At 49.3% G+C, this 11,891-nt stretch overlaps 1 protein-coding gene across 2 annotated transcripts in view; it reads right to left on the reverse strand.

Moving 5' to 3' along the window:
- Positions 1 to 11,891, reverse strand: part of Stk24 (serine/threonine kinase 24) — a 92,822-nt gene that overhangs the window by 46,111 nt on the left and 34,820 nt on the right. Inside the window, exons 1-2 of one of the 2 annotated variants that reach the window (XM_021203313.2) lie at positions 8,564 to 8,664; positions 6,105 to 6,335 (exon numbers count right to left, since the gene is read on the reverse strand). In XM_021203313.2, coding sequence (XP_021058972.1) covers positions 6,105 to 6,335; positions 8,564 to 8,641 — 309 coding nt within the window. In that variant the 5' untranslated portion in view covers positions 8,642 to 8,664. Of the gene's footprint in view, positions 1 to 6,104; positions 6,336 to 8,563; positions 8,665 to 11,891 lie in introns of those variants that run through there. The other variant, XM_021203315.1, reaches the window with a different exon arrangement.

The following is an 11,891-nucleotide window of genomic DNA, read 5'->3' on the forward strand; positions in this document are numbered from 1 at the left end:
AGGTTTGTTGACAGCTAGCTAACCAGTTCAGTTCTTTGGAATGCTGGTGCCAGTCCGAAGTCCAATACACGGGTGCTTGTAGGAATCTGCACGTGTGTTAAGCACACAGACCTGTACACAGGCTTACTGTGTGAATACAGAGACAGATTATGCCACATGAAAAACAGACCAACACAACACACAAGACAATCTCCTGTCTATTAAAGACACACAGACAGAAGACCTAATGTAGGATGGTGGTGGTGGTGGTGGTAATGCCGCTGCCGCCACCGAGGAGCACAAGATCTGAAAACCTCAGCTCTCTTCCTCTAAGTGGAAAAGGGAAACATGAATCCAAGAAAATAACTGATGACGACCTCACAGGACACAGCAGGTGGCTCCACAGCTAGGAGGCAAGTGCAGACACGGAGCGCACAGAGGGAGGCAAGTGCAGACACGGAGCGCACAGAGGAGGCAAGTGCAGACACGGGGCGCACAGAGGGAGGCAAGTGCAGACACGGGGCGCACAGAGGAGGGACCTCAGCACTGAGTACACCATGTCCCCCGAAACCTTTAAACAGCAAGCTAGACACGGCAGCACACTTAAAGAGGCAAGGCGGCAGGATCAAGGCCTGCCTGGGCTATATAAGTCTCTATTCTATTCCAAGACCAATCCCACCAAAACAAAAAACAAAAACAAAACAAAACAAAAAAAAACCCTTCTCTTTAAAAAGCAAAACAAAAAAGCTAACAAAAACAACAACAATGAAAAGGTTTCAGCACTTCCCGTTTCTTAGTAATATTCCTCTAATGGCCAAAGTTTGAGGACTTTTAGGCTCAGTAACCATTGCAGACGCTGAACTTCTCAGCAGGGCCTCTATCAGTGAGAGAGGAGCCCCCTTCTGGTTTGGTGCACACTGCCACAGCCACAGGCAACACTCACAAAGTCACTCTACTGTGGACTACTTCCTTCCTCGGCCCTCCAGGGCCACCCTGAGCCCACCCTCTACCAGCTGAAACCTGTTTCCAGCACATCACCCTCCAAATGATTCCTGGACCTACAAGCATCATGGCCCACCACAGAAAGGTTCCATGTGGGCCCAGGGTCTGCAGGATGGACCCATCTCGATGTCCCAGGGTCCACAATTGGTCTGGTCACAGAAATCCTGTGGGTGCAACCACTGTGTCTAAGATTCTGCCAAAGTATGCCAAACCAAACACCAGTTTCTCGCACAACTGCTTCCTGAGACAAATCTGTATTCCTGTCAGGGGGCAGATTTCTCAACAATAAGACTTCTGGCACGTGGGTGGTCCTATGTTCTCAGGGTGTGTAAGACATCCCAGACCTCCACTCACTAGAAGCCAGCCAGCAGCACTGACAGCCAGACCCATCCACAGACACCCGGACCTTCAGTGTGGGGTACCAACGCATGCATGGAAGAGTACCACAAAGCTGCACTCAAACGCAATCAGGATGAAACAGGATGATCCACTCCTTCATGAAGCAAGACTAGTTTTCCAGACATAAACGTGCCTTAGATTTTAACACAACACAGGCAAGACAGAGAACCACAGGTGTACACTAGAGGTGCTCCCCTGAGACTGTCTTCGTCAGGGTTTTCATTGCTGTGATAAAGCACCATTAGAAGGCAACTCGGGGGGGGGGGGGGGGGGGTATTTCAACTTGTAGCACATCATCCAGGGAAGTCGGGGCAGGAATTCAAGGCAGGAGCTGAGGCAAAGGCCACTGGTTGAGGAGGCTACTCTCTGGGCTGTTCCTCGTGGTTTGCTCAGCCTGCTTCAAAGCACCCAGGACCATCAGCCAAGAGGTGGCACTGCCTAGCATGAGCTGGGCCCTCCCCCATTGATCATGCCCCACGGCTCATGGGCCAATCTGGTAGGAGCACTTTCTGAACTGAGGTTTCCTCTCCCAAAACGACGGCTGTAGCTGTGTCAGGCTGACCCAGGACAAGCCAGCACAGAGGTTCCATACAGGAGCAGAGGGTGCTCTGCTGTGGTAACTCAGATGGTCTGTGGTCAGGAAAGTGGCCATTAACCATTCTGAGGAGCACAATGCAGGCCAGGAACAGTCACTGGCCACCTAGAGAAGCATCTCTGTCTCTCCTGGAGGCACAACAACAGTCTTTTCAGTTCATCTGAGGCAACTACCAAGGAAAAGCAGGAAAGCCCAGAGCCTGAGGAGAGGCACACCGAGTGAAGTGAGGAATGCCCCCGCAGGCCCTTCCTAGAACTCAGCATGGACCTTTTCCACATTAACTTCTGGTGAGTCTGTGGGTAAAATGCATTAACAATTTTTAGGAACTGATTAAAATAAAAAAATAAAAATAGAAACCTCAAAAGAATAAAAAAATAATTAAAAACCTCACTGGTAAACCTAGAATCTGAACCCACAAAGACAATGACCCCTGGGGCAAGAGTCCTTAATAAGGACAGTATGGCAAGAAAGTTCAGTGCTGGAGCGAGGATGTGAAAAGCACATCTTTTCCTTTTATCAGGGCCTCACACCTGACCTGCTGTAGAATCAGGATGATGCCAGAGACCAAGGACGACCAGTAAGAACAAGACAAACGTCATTTTAGCATACTAACAATGAACTTGTACTCATTTGACTGAGATAATATCTAAAAGAAGGAAAAAAATTCTTAAGTCAGAATTTGCCAAAAACCCCCTATGTGCCAGGCACATCAAACAGAACAGGCTCCAAACCTTGCAGGAAGACTGAGGGGCTGTTGCCTGTTGGTGGAGCCCCTGCCGGAGGATCAGAGAAAAACCCTGGCTGTGACCACTGAGGTCAGAGGTCTGGTGGGCTGGCATCTCCCCTAAATACAGCATCCAGACACCACTACTGAGAGGCTGCAGAGACGGGGCAGGCGGGGAACGGGACACCTGATGGCTCCACAGTCTCACTAACGCCACAGGATTCCCTGGCCCTGCCTCCACTCGCCCAGTACCATTTGACCTTGTATACAGTATTACTGCAGTAGAAAGCTTGGTACTGGGTCTGTGGGAGGAGGAGGCGGCTTCTGCTTAATCTCCTAGCTGGTTTAATTTCTCCCAAATTAAACACTTAACCAACAGTGAATCTAAGTTCATGGTACGGCCTCATCCTTCAGACGTTTCCAGGCTTTCTGTATCAGCCTAAGTGGAGAGTGTGGATGTAGTATACTGCCTTTCCCTATAGTACCACTCTAGTTCTCATTTCCACTGTGATAAAACACCCTGACAAAGGAAAATTCAAGGAAAAATGAGTTTATGTTGCTCACAATTCCAGATTACAGCCCATCTTGCAGGGCAGTCAGGGAGGGCAAGACCGGAAGCAACTGGTCACAACCAGTCAAGGATAGAGACAATGAAATGTATGTGAACTTACTCCTGCTTAGCACCTCTCTACATTTACACAGCCTAAGGAATGGTACTGTCCACATCGGGCAAGTCTTTCCCTATCGGTTACTCTAATTAAGATGTCCTCCTGAGTAAATGCCCACAGGCCAACTGACCTTCAGGATCCTCACTGAGGCTCTTCCCCAGCTGAGTCTAGACTGTGATAAGTTGACATTAAAACTGACCTCCACAATTACCATAATCTTTAACCTTGGAAGAAAACATAATCTACAAACAGTTCTATGATTTGATGGTAGCTTACCTAGCATGTGAGAGGCCCTGGGCTCAATTCCCAGGAAAAGGAAGAGAAAGGAGATTAACTCACTCTAAGCAAAAACTGCAATTTTTCCTGATCCTAACTCCAAAACTTCCTGACTTCAGATGGGTATTTTTGCTAAAAATATAAGTTGACTAGATTAGTAGTAAAGGATGGCAGAGTTTTTACAGCCACCCATAACCATCCACACTACTGGCAACCTACATGAAACCCAACCAGGACTCAGAGCTAACGCCATCAGAGTTTCTTCTCACGACCTTGGTATTCCCCATGGGAAGTCTTCTCTGCTTTGCTTCAGGACCCAAGCTCAATGTCCCTCCCAGCACTCGCTGTGTCTGCCGGCAGGCATCCTTCTCCCCACTGGCCTCTGACTCACTGAACACTTCCACTGTAAACTGCCATCACCGAAACCTACCAGTTGTAAGAGGGAAGAAATCTAAAGAAGAGGGAACCGAGCAAACTAAATAAGTGGGTTCATGGACTCCATTGCATTTAATCTTTGCAGCCCTGAAGGATATATCATGACTTTGTTTCCACTTGACAAATAAGGAACCAGAGAATGTATATATATCACTAGCATCCACACAGCAAAATGTCTCAAGTCCAGTGACATCTAACCCTAGAAGTCACTCTCCTCACTTCAGAAAGTATTGACAATACAGCATTAAGGTCCGTGGGTCACAGATCTCCAGAGAAACCAGGAATGTCAATCACAGGACTGTCTTTCCAATGGGAAAGATGAAAAACCTGTCCTTCCATTCAGAAAACTGAGAACTGGAAGTGCAACAGCCTGGGATCTGTGTTATCTGTCGGGCCAGGCCACATCAAGCACCTACAACCAGGACCAGAGGGGCTAGCATCTAAATACCCTTGTAGCCAGAGGCTCCCCTAAGCTCCCACCACCAGGACCAGAGGCGGCTAACAGCCCGGATGACCAAGACCAGGACAGTCTCTTAGGCCATTCAGCTAGTACAGAAAGCATATTTCTAGAACGCATCTTCTTAGAAGAAATGACACTACTCTGAGTTGGGTTTCGGTGTAATTACACTTCCTTGTGCAACAGGGATTGTATTACTCCAGGAAACTTTTTTTCCGAATTGTACTGGGCTTAAGTACACCGGGAATAAGCCACCAGTTCCAGACTCCCCGGCAACCCCAAGTCTGATTTATCTGGTTTTTCATTCTCATTGCTACATGGGGTTTGCTTCCCTGTGTGACACTGCAAGGACCCTCTTAAGCTACCTAAGTGTGACAATTATATATTGCCATCCTTCCTCACCGTATCAATAAAGCAGTATTACCACTTAATTTTCATGTCCTGATAATCACTTTTAGTATACCAATGGTTCTCAAAAATTCCAACTTTACACTGACAACCATTTCATTCCCAGGAGAACCAAACCCTACAGCCCTCCTTTCACTCTGGCACAAATGTGTCCAGCAGATGAAGTCAGAAAAGGAACAGGCCCTGAGTCGATGCTGCATTCGTTCCTCAGCAAATGCTCGCTCCTACACACACAGTTTTAGCTTCCACAAAAACCATTTCAAGGTTTTATTGTACCAGTTCTTGCCTTCTAAGCCTCCACTTCTGAGGGCACTGCTTTTATGAACTCAGCGAGAAGCCCCCTGTCTCAGGGCTTGAACACATCCTGAGCTTTGTCAGGGATGATGATTACCATGACAGACAGCTTCCAAGCAGAGTCAGAGCACATTAATATGGTGGGTTCCCAACCTTCTTAATGCTGTGACCCTTTAATACAGTTCCTCATATTGTAGTGACCACCAGCCATAAAATTATTTGTGTTGTACTTCATGACTGTTATTTTGCTACTGTTGGGAATCATAAAGTAAGCACGTCTGTGTTTCCGGATGGTCTTAGTGACCCCTGTGAAAGGACTGGTCAACCCCTGCAGTAGCACAGCTTGTTACCATCAACAGGACAGAGAAAAGGTGGGGAGCAGCTTGTGGAGAGTTCTGCCACAGTAGGGGGCTTTACCTGAGCACTCACTCTCCTGGCATTCTTACAAGCCGAAGGTAGTCACCTCAGCTCCCTCAGCTCCCTCAGCAGCAGAGAAACAGCACCAACCCAAACCACAGCTGATAACTTGAACCATCGAGATTCGCAGTTTAGGATACCAACACATCTTCTGGCTACTGACAACCACCCTTTGAGAAATTAGTGGCTACAGTTATAAACGAATGAACAGCTTCAACAACAAAGTCCAACCCAAAGTTTCCTCCTTGAAAGAGAATGCGAACACCAACTGCCTTCACCCAAAATAGAATTCTGCATATGATGTTTTCGGTGATAACGACGCCATCAAAGCTGGGTTCCTTTGGCCACAAAGGTCAGCACATCTCTCCTTGCTCTGAAAACCTGCTGTGCTGTCAGGCTCAGCGAAGCAAAACGCAGCATAATGGAAGCAGCGTTATTTTTAAGCCTTACCTTGAGATAGGATCCATAGTACTTGGTGACGTAGGGACTGTCACACTGGCTCAGCACTGTGATCTCTTGTTGGATGTCCTCTATCTCGTCCTCGGCTTCTTCCAGATCAATGATTTTTATGGCCACCACTTTCTGAGTCCGATTGTCAATGCCTTTGAACACCTCACCAAAAGAGCCCTTTCCAATCCTCTCTAGCTTGGTAAAAAGCTCTTCTGGGTCTGCTTTCAGGTTCTGCGGGAAAGAGAGGAGGGGACATCAGTTTCGCCCAAGCCACAGCTGGCTCACCCTACCTGACCCACGTGCTCACTCCCCGGGACCTTGGAGGAGCTGTCCGCGTCCTATGACAAGGACTAGGCTGCTTCTTACCAAGTGTGTAGGTTAAACAACTAGGGAACGTGCGGGACAAGAGCAAAGAAAGCAGAAAAACTGAAAGGCAAAAAAGGTGTGACTCTGTATCATGAGTCAGTTAGATATTTGGCTGCCTTTAAAACTTGCTCTAGGGTTGGCAGTCGGCTCAGTGGTGGAAGGCCTGCCCAGCAATGGGTGAGTCCCTGGGTTCAATGGGCAGCGCAGGAAGAGAGATGAGGTCAGTTTGCTTCAAGCAAAATTTCTACTTCTTTCTCAAACCATCTCCAACATGTCCTACCTCCAGACGGGTTATTGGCTAAAATACAGGTTAACTGGCTATCCCGTAACGCGGGGGGTGGGGGGGGGCGGATTCCATAGCCTAACGGTAATGAATTGCTTCAACCCTGGTAAATACAGCCCCACTACTTGTCATTTTATAGCTCTTCTCTTCAGTGGAGCAATAGCCAGATCCCAGAGAACAGTAAACAGTGACTGTTAAGCTGCCACAAATGCTGTTATCCTGCAACAACTTTTAGAGCCCTAATGTTGAATAGTGAACTATACACAGTACCCATGCCCAGGGAAGGTCAGGGCAGCCCTGCCCCAGGGTTCAACAGGGACAGTCACTGTCAGTGCTAGTGACATCTGAAAATAGTCTGAGGGGCTCTGTGTCCCAACAGGGGGCAGAACAAGCACCTGCCAAGAACAAAATGCTCACAGTACCCCAAAACCTGCAACCCCAAGGACATTAGGAGACAAAAAAACAATCTCGAGACCATGCTTTCCCAGAGACCACAGAAAGAAGAGGATGTCCTGCTGACCCTTAAAAGTCTATTATTAGGGGCTGCAGAGATGGCTCAGAGGTTAAGAACACCGGCTGTTCCTCCAGAGGAGCAGGCTCAACTCCCAGGCACCCACATGGCAGCTCACAACTATGTGGAACTCCTGTTCCAGAGGGTCCTGGGCACCAGGCATGAAGTGGTACACATATGTGTATTCAGGCAAAAATGCCCATACACATAAAATAAATAATAAATCTTTTTTTAAAAAGCCATTTATTAATCCTTCCTTCAAAAAAAAAAAACTGCATTACTGGCTTGGGGGGCAAAAAGAGAACAAGGGGGTGGAGCTGAGAATGAGGCCCAGAAAGAGAAGATGGTTATCTGTGAGCTGTGACAAGGTAGGTCACAGGCACAGGACATTGCCAACACCAGCAGAACAGCAGCAGTGACCTTGCTGTCACTAGGTGCCAGCCACTCACATGCTTTCAGAGTTGAAGTTCCAAGCACTTGGCTTACAACGGTGTAACTTGGGAGCCTTGCTATGCTAGACTGCATGAGAAGAACCAGGCACGAATGGTCTCGGCAACCCCTTCTCACAAGGAAGCAGAACCAGTACGCACAGTCGCAGATAGCCTCAGAGACCCACTATGGGTCTTGAGTTATTAAAGTCCGCATGCTGGTCATGGTGCACACAGTGTGACGTGTGCCTCGGAGATGCCACCAAAGAGCAGAGAGAGAAAGGCTGTTGCACTCTGTGCATAACGGGATGAAGTAGCCCGCCACACAAAGCTTATGAAACTGCAAAGACTGCCGTTTTGTCTGTGACCTCCTTGGCTCGCTGCTAAACAGACGCCCACACTCCGAGGAGAGAGCCCACCCATGCTCATTTGTACTTGAAGCAAAAGCGGCCGTGACCTGGGCAATCCTGTCTCCAGTCGGCGTGCCAGCTTCAGTGTCTTTCGGACACTCATAAGTTCTTCCAAGACCCTCCATTTGCCAAGACAGTCTGAAAACAGCTCTCGGAGCTTAGGGTCACCTCCTAAAGTGGGGGCCACTTTGAAAGCTGATGGGCTTCCCTGAAATTTCTCTAGTTCTAGACTTTCAGAGTTTACCAGGTAAACACTCTCCAAAACCAATTTGGGGGATATCCCCCAAGAGCACCAAAGAGTGGGAGCTGGGGCACCATCTGATCCAACTCACCCTGGGCATCTGCTCACCCCACATCCCACAAGCAACCAGGAGTTAAGACCTGAGGTGTCCCTCCTGCAGCAGAATCAAACCCAGATGGAGCAGCTGCTGTGCATTCGGAAGCTCCAAGCTGCCTCTTACCTCCTTCCCTCCAGGATGAAGTGGGGTGGCCTTCCTTCTCTTCAAGGCTAATCCTAACCGTGGGACTTTGGACTCCATCCTCCTCTCTCAGCAAGGTTTCACCAGCAGCCCTCTGGGCGGCTCTCCTTCCACCCGGCCCTGTCTACTGGCTCCTCGCCCTGGGCAGCATGCTCAGGTTCCTCCCCTTTTCAGACAGACAAGCAGCACCCCATTTGGCCTCAGCAGTCCTCACACCTCAAAGACTTCCCTGCTGAAGGTCCCTGACAGTCCCCTGCGCCTGCCTGCCTACAGCCCTCTGGCAGGGCAACTCTGGTCACCAGTGATACAGTGTCCTGCCTCTGAGCCTCATCAGCCACACCCTCTGTCCCTTGTAACTTTCCAGTCCCTTGGCCTCTACAACTGGCCCTCAGCTCTTCTTCCAGCCCCTGGTGCCAAAGGAATCGTCACACTCGATCCTGGAAACCACTCAGATCCCAGGCCAGGCCAGCCCTCTATGGTTCCTCTATTCCCTCTCCCAGGTGTCGTCCCACCACGGCTAGATAGAATCAACCAGGACACTAAACATTAAACCTAGTAATGGCTGGTGTGTGTGTGTGTGTGCGTGTACGTTTTATAATCCACATTTTTTAAGCATTCCAGTTGACCTAAGACCTCTCCTCTCTGTCACTATGCTTGCGCTGACCCCACAATGCCAACTCCCACCCTGCTTCTCAAAAGTCTCGTCCCCAGAACAGTTCTAGGTATAATCTCTTCCCACAGACTTCTGTGTCACTTACCCTACTGAACTGAGCTGCCACACTCTTGTGCCCTAGGCTAAGCTGAAGAAGCCTGGGGGGCACGCCTCTCTCCTCTCTGTATCTACAAGTCCAGATACCAAGAGTGAAAATGGAAGTCATCAGGTTACGGAGAAACCAACAAGACCACACTAGACATCACACAGAATGACCTCTCTCTGAGACAGCATCCCTTGACTGTTCCTAGAGAACTGAGGGCAAAGCCAGGCTGGGAACAGCAAGTGCTTCAGGGAGCAGAGAGACCAGCTTTCTGCTTGATTCTCACGAGCAAAGCCGCAGTTTCCTTCTCAGACTTAAAAACAATTTACCACCCCCCCCAGTACTGCAGACGCCAGTGAGGGGCGCTGTTGCTAGAGCAGCTGTCTACCAATCCCACCTGCTCTTGAACACACTCCCACGAACGCACCTCAGCTCTGTCCAGCCATAGTGAGACCCATGTGGCCAGCTCCTGGACCCCAACTGAAGAAGTTCTGACATATACATGAGGTCACCCCTGGCCCAAGGCCAGATCTGCCCAGCACCCACAAAATCGTTGGAGGTTGTCTGGCCTGCGCTGTCTGTCACCATGAGGCAGCTAATATGAAGTGATGCTGATAACTAGGCACTGCCCAAATGACCATATCCTGGCCTGCTCAGAGCCACTAGGGAACATCTCCCATACCTACTCAGGAGAAAGCAATCTGTAGCAGACATCCCTGCCTTGCCTGATGGCTGAGACGATCAGTTCACAGTCCCCTGATGCAGTCTGGTGCTGTACCATGAGGGAAGGGAGACTGCAGGAGAGGAGCATGCTGTGCATGTGTGTATGACACAGTCCTTGACATCAGAAGGCAAGCCAACAGCTTGCTACATAAATAGCCAACAGGTAACCCAGCCCAGCCCACAGCCCCATGTGCCCTGTGTCTGCTGCTCTGGCAAATGCCAAACTCACTGTGGCCCCAAATCCTGGGCCTGCTTTGGGATTTCTTCAAACCCTGTAAAGCTTACAAGGTCAAGCCTTGGTGACTACAATAGCTCTCAACTGAGGCCTCTGGGAACACCTCCATCAACACACACACACACACACACACACACACACGCCTGTTCTGGCCAACCACACGCACAACACGCACGCATGCACGCGTGTACACACACACACACACACACACACACACACACACGATTGAGAGAGTGATCTGAATAAGACTGGCTCCCATATGTTTGAATGCTTAGTTGGTGGAATTGTTTGGGAAGAATCTGTGTGGTCTTGGTGGAGGAGGTGTGTCACTAGGGGCAGACTTGAGGTTTCAAAGGCTCCTGCCGTCCCCTGTGAACTCTCAGCTGTCCCTGCCACCATGGACCTGCCTCCAACTTTCAGTACAACTTCTTGACCTTCACTCCCTTTCAAACCTTATCTTGGCTCTCTTTAATCTGGAACGGGGTATAGGAGAGCTCAAGTATGTACTATACTTAATCATGCAAAGGTCACGACCCTTAGTAACTAATCAAAAGAAACACAGTGTTCAAGATCCAAAGCCCGGGCTTGCACCTGGTCCCTGAAAACACTGCTAGAACTTTCTGCCGCATGCTCAAAGTCCCCAGGGGAGCCTGGAGGCAACCCCCTCACAGAAGTTCTTCCCTGGGTTCAGACCCCCCTGGAAAAGCCTATAACTGTAGAAAACCAGTCAAGTCCATAGGCTGTGCCTTGCCATAACCAGTACACTGAGCTGACGTGCTGGAGCACATGCAGCAGAGCACATGCAGCATATAACACATGCAGCATACAGCACATAACACATGCAGCACACAGCACATAGCCCTGGCAGTTAGTGACATGTCACAGCATCCTCTTGGAGAACTGCGCAAGAGTGCAGCTGGCACTCAGTCTCTGGTCACAATGGCAAACAGTTGGTCCTCTGTGGCAGACCCTGCGGTCCAACTATATCGCCCTGTAGGTCAGGGCATTACATTCTAACTACATTCTCAATCAGGGACCATTTCAGTTTATGCACAGAACTCCAGGAGCAGCTGAACATCTAACCAGGAAGATGACGAGATTTCAATTAAAAGAGAGAGACCAGCTGAGAGAATGTCCCCATTATAGACAGATCCTCTGCCTCTGGGAAAGCCAACAGTGGGCATTTCAGTTCTCTGTCTTTGTGTCGAGCTCTCTGTCTATCTGTCTCTGTCTCTGGCTGCCTGGCTGCCTCTCACACACACAGCTAGTGAAGCAGAAGCCGACCTGTGAGTGCAGGCTGCTGGGTGGGCGACATCAGTCACTGCGAGCTAGCTTCTGAGCCTCGGAGGGAAGATGGAGGTGCAGTTCTAAAAGCAAGGCTCTGCCCTCTGCGCCCAGGCCTCTATAGTACTCACTACACTTCAGACCCCCTGAGAGAATTCATTAAAGTACTTCTGTGATGACTTAAGTACTTTGGACTTGAGACTGAATAGCTACTCCCATCTTGCTTTGACAGTGAAAGATATAGTCCTCATCAGCTCTGATATTCAGCTTCAAGAGCACGGGCGTGTGTGTGTATGTGTGTGTGTGTGTGTGT

Source organism: Mus pahari, chromosome 8, assembly GCF_900095145.1.
Source record: "Mus pahari chromosome 8, PAHARI_EIJ_v1.1, whole genome shotgun sequence".
Taxonomy (NCBI): domain Eukaryota; kingdom Metazoa; phylum Chordata; class Mammalia; order Rodentia; family Muridae; genus Mus; species Mus pahari.